This window comes from Tyto alba, unplaced genomic scaffold (assembly GCF_018691265.1).
Source record: "Tyto alba isolate M040663 unplaced genomic scaffold, T.alba_DEE_v4.0 Super-Scaffold_38, whole genome shotgun sequence".
Lineage (NCBI taxonomy): Eukaryota > Metazoa > Chordata > Aves > Strigiformes > Tytonidae > Tyto > Tyto alba.
This window is the reverse complement of record NW_024881313.1, coordinates 40,492,201-40,510,621: the sequence shown is the minus strand read 5'-3', so window position 1 is coordinate 40,510,621 and position 18,421 is coordinate 40,492,201. Positions and strand designations below refer to the sequence as shown.

Genomic DNA, 18,421 nt, shown 5'->3' with positions numbered 1-18,421 from the left:
AGGGGTATATTTGGGGAAGAATAGCAAATTTTAGGGGGATATTTGGGGAAGAATAGCAAATTTTAGGGGGATATTTGGGGAAGAGTAGCAAATTTTAGGGGGATATTTGGGGAAGAATAGCGAATTTTAGGGGGATATTTGGGGAAGAATAGCGAATTTTAGGGGAATGTTTGGGGAAAAATGGCAAAATAGCTTGGGGAACCCCCCGGACTTGGATTCCTGGGGCCACTGGGACATCCCCGGCCCCTCCTCTCCCCCCCCAGCTGACTCACGGCGTGATGAACAAGGAGCTGAAATACTGCAAGAACCCGGAGGATCTCGAGTGCAACGAGAACGTGAAACACAAGACGAAGGAATACATCAAGAAATACATGCAGAAATTCGGGGCCATCTACAAACCCAAAGAGGACACAGACCTGGAGTAACCACCTCCTCCTCCTCCTCTTCCTCCTCCTCCTCCTCCTCCTCCTCCACCGCCCCATCGGTGCCGGCCGCAGCCAAACCTTGGGAAACATCGATTCCACCAGGATTCGCGGTATTAAACCACCAACCTGTGAATTTATTACCTTTTTTTTTTTTTTTTTTTTAAAAAAAAAAAAAAAAAAAATTAGAAAATAAACTTCGTTCCCTACGGCGTGAAGGCGGTTTGTGCTGCCGGGGCAGCGCGGAGGAAAAGCCGGGCTTTGCTAAGCCGGGCTTTGCCGGCTCCCCCACCCCGGCGGTGCTGTCGGACGCTCACCCCGTGCGTCACCAAGCTCTGTATTATATTTTAACGTATATGTGAATATATTGATAATTTTGGGTTTGTTTCTGTTTTTTTTTTTTGTTGGGTTTTTTTTTTTTGCTTTTAGCCCAGGATGTGCCGATACCACAGGAACACTTTGTAAGGATAGTTTCGGGGTTATTATTATTATTATTATTAATTTTTTTTTTTTTTCCGGTTGTTTCCTTGGTTTTATTTTTGGTTCTGCAAGGTTTAATCTGTTTTCCTGTAAATATTGCGGAGCGGGGCTGCCCCCGGATTTCTGGCAGGCCTCGTGCTATGTTGATAAGATTGATTTTACTGCTTAAATCATTTTACTTTATCCAATTTTTACGGAACTTTTTATGTAAAAAAAAAGAGAAAAAAAAAAATAATAAAAAGAAAAATGACAAAAAATCAACACCAGACCCGGCCCCGAAAGAGGTTTGGCATGGCCGGGGGGACCTGGCAGTGGGGACGTGGTGGCCTGGCTTGGTGGTCTGTCCCCTCACATTTGGGGACCCCCCTGTCACCCCGAGTGTCCCCAGGAGGGGGACCCAGCTCAGGGCAGGGGTGCCCGGGTACATTCTGGGGTTAAAACGGCTCTTTTTGGTCATGCAGCAAAGCCTGGAGCCACCTGCCTTGGGGTCTTTGGGGGGGGGTGGGGTGGGGTGTGTCCCCCCCAGGGCCACCCACCCCCCTGCTGTCCTTATGGGGACGGGCGTGGGCCGGGGGACACACGAGGACAAATGTCCTGGGGACACACGTGTGGGGACACACAGACGCACGAGGACACACGGACACCTGGGGACACACGTCCCGGTGACAGGAGCTTGGGGGGACACACGGATGCCTTGGGGACACCCGGGGGGACACAGCCCGGGGACACACGGACACCTGGGGACACAGGTCCTAGTGACATGTTTGGGGACATGTGGACACGTGGGGACACACGGACACGTAGGGCCACAGCCTGGGGACGTGGGACGTGTCCTGGGGACACACGGACACCTGGGGACACACGGACACCTGGGGACACACTTCTTGGGGACACATGAACACCTGGGGACACATGTCCCAGTGACGTGTTTGGGGACACATGGACACCTGGGGACACATGGACACCTAGAGACACACGGCCACCTGGGGACACAGCCCTGGGACACACGGACATGCAGGGCCACAGGCTGGGGACATGGGACATGCGTCCTGGGGACACACGGACACCTGGGGACATGTGAGCACCTGGGGACATGTCCCAGTGATGTGTTTGGGGACACACGGACACCTGGGGACACATGGACACCTGGGGACATGTGAGCACCTGGGGACACGTGTCCCAGCGATGTGTCTGGGGACACACGGACACCTGGGGACACACAGCCTGGTGAAATGCGCTTGGGGACACATGGACACCTGGGGACACATGGACACCTGGGGACACATGTCCCAGTGATGTGTGTTTGGGGACACCCGGACACCTGGGGACACACGGCCTGTGGACACACGGACACCTGGGGACACACAGCCTGGTGACATGCGCTTGGGGACACATGGACACCTGGGGACACAGCCCAGGGACACACGGACACCTGGGGACACACGGACACCTGGGGACACATGGACACCTGGGGACATGTGAGCACCTGGGGACACATGTCCCAGTGATGTGTTTGGGGACACACGGACACCTGGGGACACACAGCCTGGTGAAATGCGCTTGGGGACACATGGACACCTGGGGACACATGGACACCTGGGGACACATGTCCCAGTGATGTGTGTTTGGGGACACCCGGACACCTGGGGACACACGGCCTGTGGACACACGGACACCTGGGGACACACAGCCTGGTGACATGCGCTTGGGGACACATGGACACCTGGGGACACAGCCCAGGGACACACGGACACGCAGGGCCCCATCCTGGGGACATGGGACACGCGTCCTGGGGACACACGAGGACTCATGGCCACCTGGGGACATGTGAGCACCTGGGGACGCGTGTCCCAGTGACGCGTTTGGGGGACACACGGCCACCCAAGGACACGCATCCGGGGCCACGCGCCTGTGGGGGACGGACACACAGACACACAGACAGACACACCCTGGGACGCCCGCCCTCGGTGACACAAGTGACACGTTTAATCCGACCAGCCGCGTCCCCCGCCCTGTCCCCACCGCCACCAAATCCCCGCTCCCCCCCCCCCCATCCCCAACACCCCTAAAAAAGTACAAAACCCCCTTTATAAACACAAAACCACCCTCCCTCACCCCAACCCCCCTCAAAAGATTAATAATAAAAAAAAAGGTGGGAAACCTCGCGCCCCGACCCCCCTGCTTTCGGGGGTGTCAGACGGCGGAGGTGACGTCCCCCGGTGCCACCAAGCGCTGGGCCACATCCTGGCGGCCGATGGCCCCCAGGGCCTGGCAGAGGGTCTCCAGGGTGGCCCCCTCGGCCCCCGCCCAGGCGCTGAGCAGGGTGCGGGTGGGCGCTCGCCCGCGGGCGAAGGTGCCGATGGCGTCCGGGCCGAAGCCCAAGCGGGCGGCCAGGCTGCGCCAGTCCCCCCCCGGCCCCCCGCTCTCCAGCAGCCGCTCCAGCTCCTCCTGCCGCTGCGGTGACACCGCGCTCAGCGGGGGACCTTGGGGACGGGGGGCTGGGGGGGGGGGGGGGAGGAGGAGGAGGAGGGGGGAGTCAGTGTCCGCACCCCCAAATCGCTGCCCGGCGCCGGGCACCGGCTCCCGGGAGAGAGACTTGTTGGGGTATGGGCGCTCCCCGACCCCCGTTTGGGTGCTGTCTCAGGTATGGGTGCTCCCTGACCCCCATTTGGGTGCTCCCCAATCACCATTTGGGTGCTGTCTCAGGTATGGGTGCTCCCTGACCCCCATTTGGGTGCTCCCCAATCCCCATTTGGGTGCTATCTCAGGTATGGGTGCTCCCTGAACCGCATTTGGGTGCTACCGGGAGTATGGGTGCTCCCCAACGCCCATTTGGGTGCTATCTCAAGTATGGGTGCTCCCTGACCCCCATTTGGGTGCTCCCCAACCCCCATTTGGGTGCTACCAGGAGTATGGGTGCTCCCTGACCCCCATTTGGGTGCTCCCCAATCCCCGTTTGGGTGCTATCTCAGGTATGGGTGCTCCCTGACCCCCATTTGGGTGCTCCCCAATCCCCATTTGGGTGCTATCTCAGGTATGGGTGCTCCCTGACCCCCATTTGTGTGCTACCGGGAGTATGGGTGCTCCCTGACCCCCATTTGGTTGCTCCCCAACCCCAGTTTGGGTGCTATCTCAGGTATGGGTGCTCCCTGACCCCCATTTGGTGCTCCCTGACCCCCATTTGGGTGCTCCCCAACGCCCATTTGGGTGCTACCGGGAGTATGGGTGCTCCCTGACCCCCATTTGGGTGCTACCAGGAGTATGGGTGCTCCCTGACCCCCATTTGGGTGCTCCCCAACCCCCATTTGGGTGCTACCGGGAGTATGGGTGCTCCCCAATCCTATTTGGGTGCTCCCTGACCCCTCATTTGGGTGCTATCTCAGGTATGGCTGCTCCCTGAACCGCATTTGGGTGCTACCGGGAGTATGGGTGCTCCCCAATCCCATTTGGGTGCTCCCTGAACCCCTATTTGGATGATATCTTGGGTATGGGTGCTCCCCAAATCCCATTTGGGTGTGACCTGGACTATGGGTGCTCCCCGAACCGCGTTTGGCTGCTCCCTGACCCCCACTTGGATGCTATCTCAGGTATAGGTGCTCCCTGAACCCCATTTGGGTGCTACCTGGACAATGGGTGCTCCCCAATCCCATTTAGGTGCTCCCCAACCCCCATATGGGTGCTCTCCGAACCCCTGGTTGGGTGATATCTTGGGTATGGGTGCTCCCCGAACCCCGTTTGGGTGTTACCTGGACGATGGGTGCTCCCCAATCCCATTTAGGTGCTTCCCAACTCCCATTTGGGTGCTATCTCAGGTATGGGTGCTCCCTGACCCCCATTTAGGTGCTCCCCGACCCCCATTTGAGTGCTCCCCAAACCCCCATTTGGCTGATATCTTGGGTATGGGTGCACCCCAACGCCCATTTGGGTGCTATCTCAAGTATGGGTGCTCCCCGAACCGCGTTTGGCTGCTCCCTGACCCCCATTTGGGTGCTTCCCAGGGCCTGGGTGCTCCCCAACCCCACCCAGGTGCTCCCCGACCCTGGTTTGGGTGCTCCCCGAACCCCCCATTTGGGTGCTCCCCAACCCCATTTAGGTGCTCCCTGACCCCCATTTGGGTGCCCCCCCCAACTTCACCTGGGTGCTCCCCAGGGCCTGGGTGCTCCTCAATCCCATGCAGGTGCTCCCCGACCCCCTTTGGGTGCTCCCCGACCCTCTCTGGGTGCTCCCTGACCCTCTTTGGGTGCTCCCCGACCCCCTTTGGGTGCTCCCCGACCCTCTCTGGGTGCTCCCTGACCCTCTTTGGGTGCTCCCCGACCCCCTTTGGGTGCTCCCCGATCCCCTTTGGGTGCTCCCCGACCCTCTTTGGGTGCTCCCCGACCCCCTTTGGGTGCTCCCCAATCCCCTTTGGGTGCTCCCCGACCCCCTTTGGGTGCTCCCCAGGTCACGGGTGCTCCCTCGTTGGGTCCTCCCTGCGGCACGCGTGCTCCCTGACCCGTGGGTGCTCCCCAGCCCCACCGGGGTGAACCCCCAAAGCAGGGATGCTCCCCAACCCATTTTGGACGGCGTAGGTGCACCCCAACCCCATACGGGTGCTCCACGGGCACCTCAAACCCACGGTGGGGTGCTCCCTAGAGCACCCCCAACCCCATCCAGCTGCTCCCCAAGCGCTCCAGCTGCTCCCTGGGGATAGGCAGCACCCTGACCCCCCCCCCCCCCACCCTGATGACATCAGGGGGGCGGGGGGGGTTGGGGGGGGCTGAAAACCTCCCAGACCTCAAAAGTGGGTGGTGGGTGCTCACCCTTGCCGGGCTGGTGGGGTTCCTGCAGGCTGTGGGTGTCGAGGAAGATCCCGCTGTCACTGTGCAGCTTCTCCCCTTCGGGTGACGTCCCCAAGTCCCCTGCCCGCGCCTTGGCCAGCTGCTGCTTCTGCCTGCACGTGTGCCAGCTGCCCCCCCGGCGGGGTGGGGGGTGGGGGGTCACCCAGGATGTCCCTTTACCCCCCCCAAAAGTGTCGTTTCCCCCCCCCCCCCAAAAAAACCTACCACTTGAAGGCCACGTAGGCGAGGAGTCCCACCACCACGGCGGCCAGGAGGGAGCAGTAGACGGGGATGATGTCCTTGCCGGTGGCCTCCGGGGGTGGCACAAATTCAGGGGGGGCAGAAGGGTCCCCCGTCACCACCTCCAGCTCCTCGCCTATATAGAGGGGTTCCCCCCCCCCCCCAAAAAAAAAAGATTAGGGAAAGCCCCACTTTCCCCCCCCTCCTCCCCCCCCCCCCACACTGCCTCAGTTTCCCCTGGCGGGGGAACCAGCACCCAGAGGTGACCCCCTATAGCTTGGGGTGCTGCTGGGTGTGCTCCCCCCTAATTTTTTTGTGCCCTCCCCGCCCCTCAGACCCACACATGGGGGAAACTGAGGCACGGCCAGCCCATTTCCCTCCCCTCCGCGAGGGCACCCCCCCCCCCCCCCCCCCTTGGGGGTGTGTGGGGTTTGACAGGGGTGTCCCCCTGGGTGACATTCATGGGGGGGGGGGGAGTGGTGGGTGCTGGGGGGGGGGCACTTACTGTGGGTGCAGGGTTGGGTGACGCCGAAGCCGGGGGGACAGGGGGTGCAGCACCCCCCCGCCGTCGTGGTCCTCCCGCTCTCACCCCCCCCGCTGCACCCCGGAACCTGTGGGGACATGGGGGGGATCCTGCCTCAGTTTCCCCTTGATTTTGTCCTCAAGGGGGGACACCAGGACCCTCAGCTGCCCCCCCGCCCCCCCCCCCCCCCGCAATGGCAGGGTGTGGTTTGGGGTCCTGGGGTACCCCCTGGTCCTGCTCCGGGGGGGGCGCGAGGGGTCATAGGGGCGCGGGGGGGTGAGGACACGGCTGGGTGGGTGATCGTGGGACACCACTGCTTGTGCCCGAGGTGAGTAAAATAGAGTGGGATGAAAAGGTGAATAAAAACAACAACAAAAAAATCCAAAATAATAAAAAAAATCCCACTAAAATAATAAATTCAAAAAACGGAAAAATCGAATAAAAATAATAAAAAGTGAATAATCAAATAAAAAAGAAATATAGACATGCGATAAAATACGTCGAAAAGAAATAAAAAGCCATAAATCGAAATGAAATAGAAAAGTATGAAAGTGAAATAAAGTAAAATAAAAAAAAAAAAAGTGAAATAAACTAAAGTAAAAATAAAATGAAATGCAGTAAAATAAGGATTAAATGAAATTAAAGGAACTAAACCAAATTAAACAAGACAAAGTAAACCAAACCAAACTAAAATGAAGCAAACCAAAATCAAATGCAACAAAATAACCCGAACCGGAACGGAACAAACCAAACGGAGGAGAAATACAACAAAAAGACGCGGGGTGAAGCGGGGGGGGAGCAGGCGGGGGGGCCCGGGGGGGGCAGCGGGGAGCCCCGGTCCCGCTCCCAGTCCCATCCCATCCCCGTCCCGTCCCGAGCAGCACCGGCAGCAGCAGCAGCAGCAGCAGCAGGACCCGCCGCATCGCGGAGACCCGGGCCCGGTCCCGGGACCCGCTCGCTCCGCTCCGGCTTCGCTCCGGCTTCGCTCCGGCTTCGCTCCGGCTTCGCTCCGCTCCGCTTCGGCTCCGCTCTGTCCGGTTCGGTTCCGTTCGGTTCCGTTCGGTTCCGTTCGGCTCCGCTCGGCTCCGCTCGGCTCGGCGCGGCCCCGCAGTTGCTGGAGGGGCGTGGTTCGCCCCGGGCCGGGTAGGGCGGGGTGCTTCGCTATTGGCTGCGAGCGGCTTGGAGGGCGGAGCCCCGCGCTGATCCCCGCCCCTGGCGGCTGGGCTGGGCTCGGGTCCCACCCACCCCTCGGGGTGGCCGCCGGTTCGAGTCCCGCCCCGGGCAAGCGCGGGGGCCACCGGCTCCACTGGGACTGGACTGGGGCAAACGGGGCCGGATCCTGCTGGGCCTCCCCCCCGCCGCCTCCCCACGGCCTGTCCCCTCCCTGCCCCCGGGGGGCGAAAATGTCTGGAAGTGGGGGAAAATAAACCTTTATTCAATTCGGTCTGGGTAGGGTGCAGCGCCCGGCTATGGGTGCAGGGTCCCAGCGTGGGTGCAGCACCCGGGCACGGGTGCAGGACTCCAGGGTGGGTGCAGGATTTGGCCGTGGGTGCACGTGGTGGGTGCCGTGGCTGCCCCCCCACACCTCGACGGGAGCGCGTGGGGCGCTCAGTCTTGGCGTGGGGCGCTCAGTCTTGGCGTGGGCGCAGGGTCTCCAAGTGGGCGCAGGACCCCCGGCGTGGGCGCAGGACCCCCGGCGTGGGCGCAGGGGTGTGGGTGGGGGTGTGGGTGGGGGTGTGGGTGGGGGTGTGGGTGGGCCCCCCCAGCGGCCCCCCAGTTCTCCTCACCAGCCACGGACGGGGTGCCAGAGCTCCACCACCTTCCCCTCGGCGTGGACGTAGTAGACGGGGTGCATGGCGGCCGTGGCACAGGCCTGGGGGTGGGGAAGGGATGCTCAGCCGGGTGTGGCAGGGCGTGGCAGGGCGTGGCCGGGCGGGTACTCACGTGGAAAGGGATGAGAGCCAGGATGGTGCCCAACGGGAACCGCTCGAACTCCAACCGCCCGCTGACGGCTTCCACTTGCCCGTGCTCCTGCGTCAGCCCCACCAGCCTGCGGGGACACGGCGGCACCCGGGGGGGATATTTTTGTGTGTGTGTGTGTGTGTGTGTCCCACCCCACCCCACCCCACCCCACCCCACCCCACCCCACCCACCTCAGCTGGGGGTGCCCCTCGACGGCAGCGCAGCCCGTGGGCGCCTGGTCCCGGCCGTGGAGGCTGAGGGCTGCCCACCCACAGTCCACCAGCAGCTGGTTGCGGTGGGGGTAGTGGCCAATGACCCTGGTGAGGACGCGGATGGCCACCTCCTCGGGGCGACAGGACCCCAGCAGCGTCTGCTGAAGGTCTGGGAGAAGAGGGTGCTCAGCTCAGGCTGGGGTGCCCCCCGCTTTTTTTTAAAAAAATTTTTTTGCCGAGTTTTTTTTTTTTTGTTTTTTTGTTTTTTTTTTTTTTTTTTTCCCCAGCTCACCATAGAAGAGGTAGTTGCCCGGGTGGAGCTCGGTGAGCTGGGCCATCTCTGGTACCGGGTGGCTACAGGACGGCGTGGAGCCGATGCCGGCTTGGGGACACGGCACCCCCTCTCTCCGCAGCCTGCCGGCCCACGGGGACGCTCAGAGCACGGCTGGGAGTTGGGGGGGGGGCACACCCCCACACCCCCCCCCCAGCACACATCACCCCTCAACCTCCCCCAGGCACCGTGGGGGTGGGAGGAAAGGTGGGAGCTATCACCCCTGGGTGCTGCCGGGGAGGGACCGGAGGTGGCGATACCTCAGGGAGGTCCAGATGTGCCAGGGAGTCCCCCCCCCCCCAAAACATTCGGGGGGGGGGGCGTCTAGTTATGACAGAGAACCCCCCCTGAACACTCAAGGCAGATGTGTGTGTGTCCCCCCCCTCACCCTGCCACCCCTCTGGATCTGCCAGAGCACCCCCCTCCTGCTGTGCCTGGGATCACCCCCAGATGTGCCAGAGATCCGTTTCCCCCCCCCCAGATGTTTTCAAGCACTCCCAGATGTGGCTGGGAGCCCACAGATGTGCCTCAGCACCCCCCAGATGTACTGGAGGACCCCCCTCATCCCCAAAATGGTCCTGGGAGCCCTCAGTTGCTTATGGGAGCCCCCAGATGCGTGAGAGACACACACCCCCCCCGGCCCCCCAGATATGCTGGAGACCCCCCCAGATGTGCTAGAGTGCCACCAGCTGCACCCAAGAGGCCCCAGATGTGCCCGAGATCCATCCAGATGTGCCCGGGATCCCCCTCGGTTGTACCACGACGTCCCCAGATGTGCCAGACATCACCCCAGAAACACCCGGGATCCTCCCCCCACCCCCATGCCAGAGCCCCCCAGATGTGCCATGGCACCCCCAGATGTGCGCAGGACCCCACCCCCCCAGATGTGCCAGCGAGCCACCCATACGCTCTCTCCAGATGTTTTAACCCCCCCCCCCGAGATGTTCCAGGGCTCCCCTCGATGTGCCAGAGCACCCGCAGACGTGCGCAGGAATCCACAGATGTGCTCAAGCCCCCCCCCAAAATATTCCAGAGCCAATATAGGAGGGGAGCTGGGGTGGGGGTGGGGGGTGGGGAGGATGCAGATTTCCCTGCGTGCCTCAGTTTCCCCACCGCAAAACGCCGCCGCAACTGGGTGGGCTGGGACTGGAGCGCCCCCACCCCCCCCTCCCTCCCCCCCCGGGATGGGTCCCCAAGGGAGCACGTCCCCGTTGCGGGGGGGGGTGGGGGAGAGGGGGGGGAATGGGGGGTCCCAAGGCATATCACTTAACACACCCCCCCCCCCCCCTACACACACACACACACACAGCAGGAGCCATCCGGCAGCAATTCCCTCCAGGATGCAAAACCCAGCTGGGACAAAAGGGTGACAAAAGAAAAAATTGGGGGGGGGGGGAAGACACACAGAGCACACAGAGATGATGACAATGACACAGGTCACAACCCGCCACCAAAGCCACATCAAAGGTGACCGGAGCCACCATCCTCCTCCTCCTTCATCTCCCCGCAGGGGGGGTTTGTGCATTTTATGAGGGGGGGGGGTGTTTTGGGGATGGGGGTGGGGGTGTGATTTGCATTTACAGCCACTGTGTGTGTGTGGGTGGGGGGGTGTGTGGGGGGGTGTTTTATGGGGTGGCCACCTTGGAGACGCCTTAAAACAAACCAACCAAAAAAAAAAAAATAAAAATAATCCCCTTAACTCTGCCCAGCCCCGGTTTGGGGACACTCACGCGGTGACGAAGTCGAGCAGGGCGGTGGCGGTGGCGCGGGCGATGGCTTGGACGGCGGGGACGTCGCGGCAGCCGTAGGTGTCCCCGCAGTGGGCGTAGACCCCCACCAGTGTCACCACCTCCGGTGCCTCCCGGGCGATGGCCCGGGCCAGCGACATGGCACCGGGGTCCCGGGGCCGAACGCCGGCTGCCGGCCAAAGCGGGGGGGTGGGGGGGGTGGGACAAGGGTCCAGGGGTGTGGATTTGGGGAAGGGGGGTGGGGGGGTGGGGGTTTGGGGAGGGGGGTGGATTTGATGCCCCGTGTTGGGTGGGATGGTGGGAATGGGGGAGTGGGGTTAGGGGGGACATGGGGTGTCACCCCCCCACACACACACCTGTGGAGCATCCTGGGGGGGGGGGGGGGGAGGGAAAATGGGGTTTGGGGAGGAGGGGGGACTTAAATACCCCATTATGGGGGATGGGGGGGGGTTATGGGGTGTCCTTGAACAATGATTGGGGGGGGGGGATTGAAATGCCTCATCCTGGTTGAGATGGGGGGGGCTGGGGGGGAAATGGGGTGTCACCCCCTGTGGAGCATCCTGGGGGTGGAGGGGGGGGGAAAGGGGGGTTTGGGGAGAAGGGGGGGCTTAAATACCCCATTATGGGGGATGGGGGGGGGTTATGGGGTGTCCTTGAAGAATGATTGGGGGGGGGATTGAAATGCCCCATTCTGGTTGAGATGGGGGGGCTGGGGGGGAAACGAGGTGTCACCCCCTGTGGAGCATCCTGGGGGTGGAGGGAGGGGGAAAGGGGGGTTTGGGGAGGAGGGGGGGCTTAAATACCCCATTATGGGGGATGGGGGGGGGGTTATGGGGTGTCCTTGAACAATGATTGGGGGGGGGGGATTGAAATGCCCCATCCTGGTTGAGATGGGGGGGGCTGGGGGGGAAATGGGGCGTCACCCCCTGTGGAGCATCCTGGGGGTGGAGGGGGGGGGAAAGGGGGGTTTGGGGAGGAGGGGGGGCTTAAATACCCCATTATGGGGGATGGGGGGGGGGTTATGGGGTTGTCCTTGAACAATGATTGGGGGGGGGGATTGAAATGCCCCATCCTGGTTGAGATGGGGGGGGCTGGGGGGGAAATGGGGTGTCACTCCCTGTGGAGCATCCTGGGGGTGGAGGGGGGGGGAAAGGGGGGTTTGGGGAGGAGGGGGGGCTTAAATACCCCATTATGGGGGATGGGGGGGGGTTATGGGGTGTCCTTGAAGAATGATTGGGGGGGGGGGATTGAAATGCCCCATCCTGGTTGAGATAGGGGGGCTGGGGGGGAAATGGGGTGTCACTCCCTGTGGAGCATCCTGAGGGTGGGGGGGAAAAGGGGTTTTGGGGGGGGGGGGATTAAATAACCTGTTGGGGGGGGGTGTCTTCTGGGGTGTCCTTGAAGACTGATTTTGGGGGGGGAGGGAGAGCTTAAATGGCCCATCCTGGGGTGGCTGGGGGGGTGTATGGAGCATCTCCTCCCCCCTGAACACCTTGTGGTGGGTGGGTGGGTGCAAATGGGGTTTGGGGGTAAATGCCCCATTATGGGGGTTTCTGGGGGTACCCTTGAAGAATAACGGGGGAGGGGGGTGTTTGTGTTAAATACCCCATCCTGGTTGAGATGGGGGGGCCGCGGGGGAGACATGGGGCATTGCTCCCCATGAAGCATCCTTCAATAATGACTTTTTTTTTTTTTTTGGGGGGGTGGGGGGGAGCAGCTTAAATACCCCATCCCAGTTGAGGTGGGGGGGCTGGGGGCTTGAGGTTGGTGGAGCACGGAGCACCCTTGAATAATATTTTTTTCTGGGGGGGGGGGGGGGGCGGAGTGTGTGAAAATACCCTTAGAGAGGACACGTGAGGCTCCAGCTCTGTAACCCGCTCCCCACAGCACCCCAAGAGCTGGCAGGATTTAAAGGGGGGGGCTAATTTTTTTTTTTTGGGGGGGAGGGGGGGGGCACTTACCTCTGCCATTCCCGCAGTCGAGCTTGAGCCAGACGAGCCAGCGCTTGCCGGGGGGCAGCGGGTGCTGGCGCAGGAGGGCCAAGGCCTGGGGGGTGTCGAGGAGGAGCTGGAAGGTTTGGAGGCGTCGGGCCAAGGCCGCGCACTCCTCCAGCCGCCCCCCCGGCAGCGGGTAGGCGTAAAGGATGTCATCGAACCCCCCCGCGGCGAAAAAAACGAGCTTCGGCCAAGGTGGAGACCACAATGCCCCGGCGGGTCCCGCCTGTCGCCAGTTCGGCACCTTCGCTGGGGGGGGGAGAGGGTGACTGGGGGGGGGGATACTGGGAGGATGCTGGAGGGATGATGGGGGAGATGCTGGGGGGGATACTGGGGGGTAAAGTGGGGGGGATGCTGGGGGGGATACTGGGGGGTAAAGTGGGGGGGATGCTGGGGGGGATACTGGGGGGTAAAGTGGGGGTATTGAGAAGGATGATGGGGGATGATGGGAGGGATACTGGGAGGACGCTGGAGGGATGATGGGGGAGATTCTGGGGGGGGAAGGTGGGGGGATGCTGGGGGGATACTGGTGTAGAGAGTGGGGGGGTCCTGGGGGGAAGGTGGGGGGATGGTGGGGGGAAGTTGAGGGGTGTTGAAGGGGAGGATGGGGGATGCTGGGAGGGATACTGGGAGGATGCTGGAGGGATGATGGGGAGACGCTGGGGGGGGAAGGTGGGGGGATGCTGGGGGGATACTAGGAGGATGCTGGTGCAGAACATGGGGGGGTGCTGTGGGGAAAGGTGGGGGAGTGTTGGGGGGATGCTGGGGGGTTGTTGAGGGGAAGTTGGGGGGGATGTTGGGGGGAAGTTGGGGGGATGATAGGGTGATGTTGGAGGGATGCTGTGGGGATGTTGGGGAAGTTGGGGGAAAGTTGGGGGGAAGTTGGGGGGACGATGGGAAGATGTTGGAAGGATGCTGGGGGGACGATGGGGAGAGGTTGGAGGGATGCTGGGGGGATGTTGGGGGGATGTTGGGGGGAAGTTGGGGGAAAGTTGGGGGGATGATGGGGAGAGGTTGGAGGGATGCTGGGGGGATGTTGGGGGGATGTTGGGGGAAATTGGGGAAAGTTGGGGGGATGATGGGGAGAGGTTGGAGGGATGTTGGGGGGATGTTGGAGGGATGCTGGGGGGAAGTTGGGGGGGATGCTGGGGGGACACTCACAGCGTCTTGTGGGTTTTGACGTGGGGGCGCAGGCGGAGGCCCAGGGCCCGGCAGCGCTCCCGCATGCGCTCGGCGTTCCGCCGCACCGTCGCCCGGTCCAGGGTCAGCGCCGGGGTGGGCAACTGCTCCAGGGGGGCTCCCAGCCACACGCTGGTGCTACTGGGAGGGGGGAAGCGGGGGGGGGGGGGGGGGAGAAGCCTGCCCTGCACCCAGCCCTGCACCCAAACCTGCACCCAGCCCACCCCCGTGGGCGCAGAGGTGGCTGCTGGGGGTCCCTTGGGTGGGGGGCTGGGGGTTGGTGGGCTGAGCCCCCCCCACGGGACCCTGCACCGAGGGGTGGTTTGGGTAAGCCCTGGGGGGGGTGTGTGTGCGTGTGTCCCGCTCCGTGGGCACAAACCTGGGGGCTCCCTCGGTCTCTGTGGGACACTGGGACTGGCATATAGGGGATTGGGATATAGGGGGTTGGGAACTGGGGAGTGGGACACCTGGGGCTGGGAAACTGGGAACAGGGACACTTGAGACTGGGATTTATGGGAATGGGAAACCTGGGAATGGGACATGTGGGACTGGGACACCTGGGACAGGGATACTGGGAACGGGGACACTCGGGACTGGGACCTATGGGAATGGGAAATCTGGGAATGGGACATGTGGGACTGGGACACCTGGGACAGGGATACTGGGAACAGGGACACTCGGGACTGGGACCTATGGGAATGGGAAATCTGGGAATGGGACATGTGGGAGTGGGACACCTGGGACAGGGATACTGGGAACGGGGACACTCAGGACTGGGACCTATGGGAATGGGAAATCTGGGAATGGGACATGTGGGACTGGGACACCTGGGACAGGGATACTGGGAACGGGGACACTCAGGACTGGGACCTATGGGAATGGGAAACCTGGGGCACCTGGGACGAGGGACACTTGGGACTGGGATGTCTGGGACTGGGCCTCTTGTCCTGGCTCAGGTGGGACGGGGACACCCGGCTCCTCCGCCAGCGGGACCTCGGTGTCCCCACCATCACCCGGGGCACCCCCCACCGGGCCGTGGGGGGGGTGAGGGGCTGACGGTCCCCGTTGGCACCCTGAGCGCCCGGCCCTCCCCTTGCCCACCTGTCCGTCTGTCCGTCCATCCGTCCGTCCGGCGCCGCGGCTGCTCCCGCCCGGGCTGCGCTGGTGGCAGCTCCACGTGACGCCGTGGGCACCCGCAGCCAGCCTTGGCCGGGGACAGAGGTCGCTGCCGGCCGTGGGGCCCCCCTCCCCGGGAGAAGGGAAGGGGAGGGGGGGACACGGGGGGCAGGGGAGGACACGGACACTGCGGCTGGGGACACTCGGCCACCCTGGGACAGCCCCGTGCCCAGGAGGGGACGTGGAAGGACGGGCTGAGACCTTGCATGCTCGTGCTACGGGTGTGCGGGGCTGCTGAGGCCCCCCCCACCCCCCTTTTCCTCCTCCTCCACCCCCCCCTCCCATGCTCGTGACACGTGGGCACACGGCAGCTGAGACCTGGCACGTTCGTGACACGTGGGGCGCAGGGGGGGCCGCCAAGGGCTGAGGCCGCACGTGCTCGTGACACGTGCAGACACGGCTGCTGAGAGCCCAGCTTGTGGGATGGGGCCGGGGGGGGGGGGGGTGTGAACGGGACACACACAGCTGCTGAGACCCCCCACGCTCGTGACATGTGGGTACGGGGTTGCTGAGACCACCCCCACCCCCCCCCTCAAGACATGTGGGGCAGACAGCTGCTGAGACCCTCCCACGCTCGTGACACGTGTGTCCCATGCTGGCTGGGCCCCCCCCACAGTTCAGGGGGGACACACACACAGTTAGAGGGGGTGTCACCCTAACCCCCCCCCCCCATCCGGCGCAGGGCAGACTTGCACGCCTGTATTTCCCATAGATATATTATTATTCTTTTTTTTTTTTTTTTTTTTTTTTTTTTTTTTTCTGTAAAAGATCTAAAAATGGATAGAAAAAAAAAAAAAAAAAGGAACGGGGTGAGGCGAAGGGGGGGGGGGCAGGTCAGGAAGAGGGGGGGGACACACCGGTCGGCTCCTGGCCAGCGGGCATGGTGGGGTGGGGTTGGGGGGGGAGGGACATGGCACCCCCCTTCCCAGCGAGGGGTCCCTGCCTCCTCCTCCTCCTCCCCCCTCCCTCCTCAGGGAGGGGGGACGTGTCCCCCTAAAATTGTGTGTGTGTGTGGGGGTGTGTGTGGCAATTTTATACCCCCCCCACAGTGGGGGCTGGATAAGGCCACAGGCGATGGGCTGAGCAGGGTGTGGGGCTCTCTGCCCGCTCCCCCCCCTTCCCCCCAACCCTGGCTTTTGGGGGTGCGGGGGGTGCCCCTTTGGGGGGGGGCTCTAGGCCTTGCCCTCGGGGGGGTTGTACTCCGTCTCGCCGGCCGAGACCTGGGAGATGCGGCGCGTGGAACGCCAGAGCCGCCGGTGGAACTGGCCGGGCCGCACCTGGGGGGGGTGGGTTGGTGAGCACCTCGCCTTCGGCCTCTCCCCACCCCCACCCCCATCATCCTCATCTCCCTCCCCTCCCGACCGTCCCTGCCCCACCACACATCCCCTTCCAGCCCCGCTCCTTCACTCCACCCACACTCAGCCCCTTCCCCTTCCAAACCCCTGGCCCCAGCGCTTCTCCCAGCACCGTCCCCTTTCCAAACCCCACCTCCATCTCCATCTCCATCCCTTCCCCACCTCCATCCCTTCCCCATCACCACCTCCATCTCCTTCCCCATCCCTACCCCATCTCCAACTCCATCCCTTCCTCATCTCCATCTTCACCTCCATCCCCTTCCCCATCTCCACCTCCACCTCTATCTCTTCCCCATCTCCATCCCCTTCTCCTTCTCCACCTTCATCCCGATCTCCATCCCCTTCCCCGTCACTTTCCCCATGTCCACCTCCATCCTTTCCCCATCTCCATCCCTTTCCACATGTCCACCTCCATCCTTTCCCCATCTCCACGTCCACCTCCATCCCTTTCCCCATGTCCATCTCCACCTCCATCTCCATCCTCATCCCCATCTCCTTCCCCATCTCCACCTCCATCCCCTTCCCCATCTTCACCTCCATCCCCTTCCCCACCTCCATCCCTTTCCCCATGTCCACCTCCATCCTTTCCTCATGTCCATCTCCACCTCCATCTCCATCCTCATCCCCATCTCCTTCCCCATCTTCACCTCCATCCCCATCTCCACCTCCATCCCCTTCCCTGTCTCTTTCCCCATGTCCACCTCCATCCCTTTCCCATCTCTGTGTCCACCTCCATCCCTTCCCCATCTCTGTGTCCATCTCCATCCCCTTCCCCATCCCTTTCCCCATGTCCACCTCCATCCTTTCCCCATCTCCATGTCCACCTCCATCCCTTTCCCCATGTCCACCTCCATCCTTTCCCCATGTCCATCTCCACCTCCATCTCCATCCTCATCCCCATCTCCTTCCCCATCTCCACCTCCATCCCCTTCCCCATCTTCACCTCCATCCCCTTCCCCACCTCCATCCCTTTCCCCATGTCCACCTCCATCCTTTCCTCATGTCCATCTCCACCTCCATCTCCATCCTCATCCCCATCTCCTTCCCCATCTTCACCTCCATCCCCATCTCCACCTCCATCCCCTTCCCTGTCTCTTTCCCCATGTCCACCTCCATCCCTTTCCCATCTCTGTGTCCACCTCCATCCCTTCCCCATCTCTGTGTCCATCTCCATCCCCTTCCCCATCCCTTTCCCCATGTCCACCTCCATCCTTTCCCCATCTCCATGTCCACCTCCATCCCTTTCCCCATGTCCACCTCCATCCTTTCCTCATGTCCATCTCCACCTCCATCTCCATCCTCATCCCCATCTCCTACCCCATCTCCACCTCCATCCCCTTCCCCATCTTCACCTCCATCCCCTTCCCTGTCTCTTTCCCCATGTCCACCTCCATCCCTTCCCCATCTCTGTGTCCACCTCCATCCCTTTCCCATCTCTGTGTCCATCTCCATCCCCTTCCCCATCTCTGTGTCCATCTCCATCCCCTTCCCCATCCCTTTCCCCATCTCCACCTCCATCCGCTTCCCCATCTCCATCTCCACCTCCTCCCTCTTCTCCATCTTCACCTCTATCCCCTTCCCCCTCCCCATCTTCACCTCCACCCCCTTCCCCATCTCCATCTCCATCCCCTTCCCTGTCTCTTTCCCCGTGTCCACCTCCATCCCTTTCCCATCTCTGTGTCCACCTCCATCCCTTCCCCATCTCTGTGTCCACCTCCATCCCTTCCCCATCTCTGTGTCCACCTCCATCCCTTCCCCATCTCTGTGTCCATCTCCATCCCCTTCCCCATCCCTTTCCCCATCTCCACCTCCATCCGCTTCCCCATCTCCATCTCCACCCTCTTCTCCATCTTCACCTCTATCCCCTTCCCCATCTCCACCTCCACCCCCTTCCCCATCTCCACCTCCACCCCCTTCCCCATCTTCACCTCCACCTCCTTCCCTTTCTCACATCCTCCTCCCTTTATCTCCCCCACCCCACC

The 18,421-nt window shown here is 62.3% G+C and overlaps 4 protein-coding genes across 5 annotated transcripts in view; 1 reads left to right on the top strand and 3 right to left on the bottom strand.

Moving 5' to 3' along the window:
- Nucleotides 1-801, top strand: part of SETD2 (SET domain containing 2, histone lysine methyltransferase) — a 70,144-nt gene extending 69,343 nt beyond the window's left edge. For both annotated transcript variants that reach the window (XM_042801695.1, XM_042801694.1), the window contains one exon: nucleotides 264-801. In XM_042801695.1, coding sequence (XP_042657629.1) covers nucleotides 264-425 — 162 coding nt within the window. In that variant the 3' untranslated portion in view covers nucleotides 426-801. The remainder of the gene's footprint in view (nucleotides 1-263) is intronic.
- Nucleotides 802-3,031: 2,230 nt separating this feature from the next.
- Nucleotides 3,032-6,904, bottom strand: LOC122154344 (death domain-containing membrane protein NRADD-like). Its single transcript, XM_042802231.1, has 4 exons — nucleotides 6,465-6,904; nucleotides 5,945-6,095; nucleotides 5,702-5,847; nucleotides 3,032-3,400 (listed from the first exon to the last, which is right to left on the bottom strand). Exons 1-4 carry the CDS (start codon nucleotides 6,580-6,582, stop codon nucleotides 3,096-3,098), a joined length of 720 nt encoding a protein of 239 aa, XP_042658165.1. The 5' UTR covers nucleotides 6,583-6,904; the 3' UTR covers nucleotides 3,032-3,095.
- Nucleotides 6,905-7,895: 991 nt separating this feature from the next.
- On the bottom strand, nucleotides 7,896-15,153 carry LOC116961377 (D-threo-3-hydroxyaspartate dehydratase-like). Its single transcript, XM_042802230.1, is given in 9 exon segments — nucleotides 7,896-8,355; nucleotides 8,427-8,532; nucleotides 8,636-8,825; nucleotides 8,949-9,070; nucleotides 10,718-10,904; nucleotides 12,697-12,907; nucleotides 12,909-12,978; nucleotides 13,891-14,046; nucleotides 15,010-15,153. Coding segments are annotated over 9 exon segments (1,152 nt in total). The 5' UTR covers nucleotides 15,030-15,153; the 3' UTR covers nucleotides 7,896-8,265.
- A 726-nt stretch (nucleotides 15,154-15,879) lies between these two features.
- NBEAL2 (neurobeachin like 2) overlaps nucleotides 15,880-18,421 on the bottom strand; it is a 34,566-nt gene continuing 32,024 nt past the window's right edge. The window contains 1 exon segment of the mRNA XM_042802056.1: nucleotides 15,880-16,361. Coding sequence (XP_042657990.1) covers nucleotides 16,257-16,361 — 105 coding nt within the window. The 3' untranslated portion in view covers nucleotides 15,880-16,256.

Bases quoted from the DNA above. Each gene is read 5' to 3' on its own strand.
- LOC122154344 (XM_042802231.1), bottom strand. From the start codon at position 6,582: ATGTCCCCACAGGTTCCGGGGTGCAGCGGGGGGGGTGAGAGCGGGAGG. The intron at 5,848-5,944 runs GTAGGTTTTTTT...CCGGGGGGGCAG, and splicing joins GCCTACGTGGCCTTCAAGTG to CTGGCACACGTGCAGGCAGA. The intron at 3,401-5,701 runs GTGAGCACCCAC...CCCCCCCCCCAG, and splicing joins ACCCCACCAGCCCGGCAAGG to CCCCCCGTCCCCAAGGTCCC.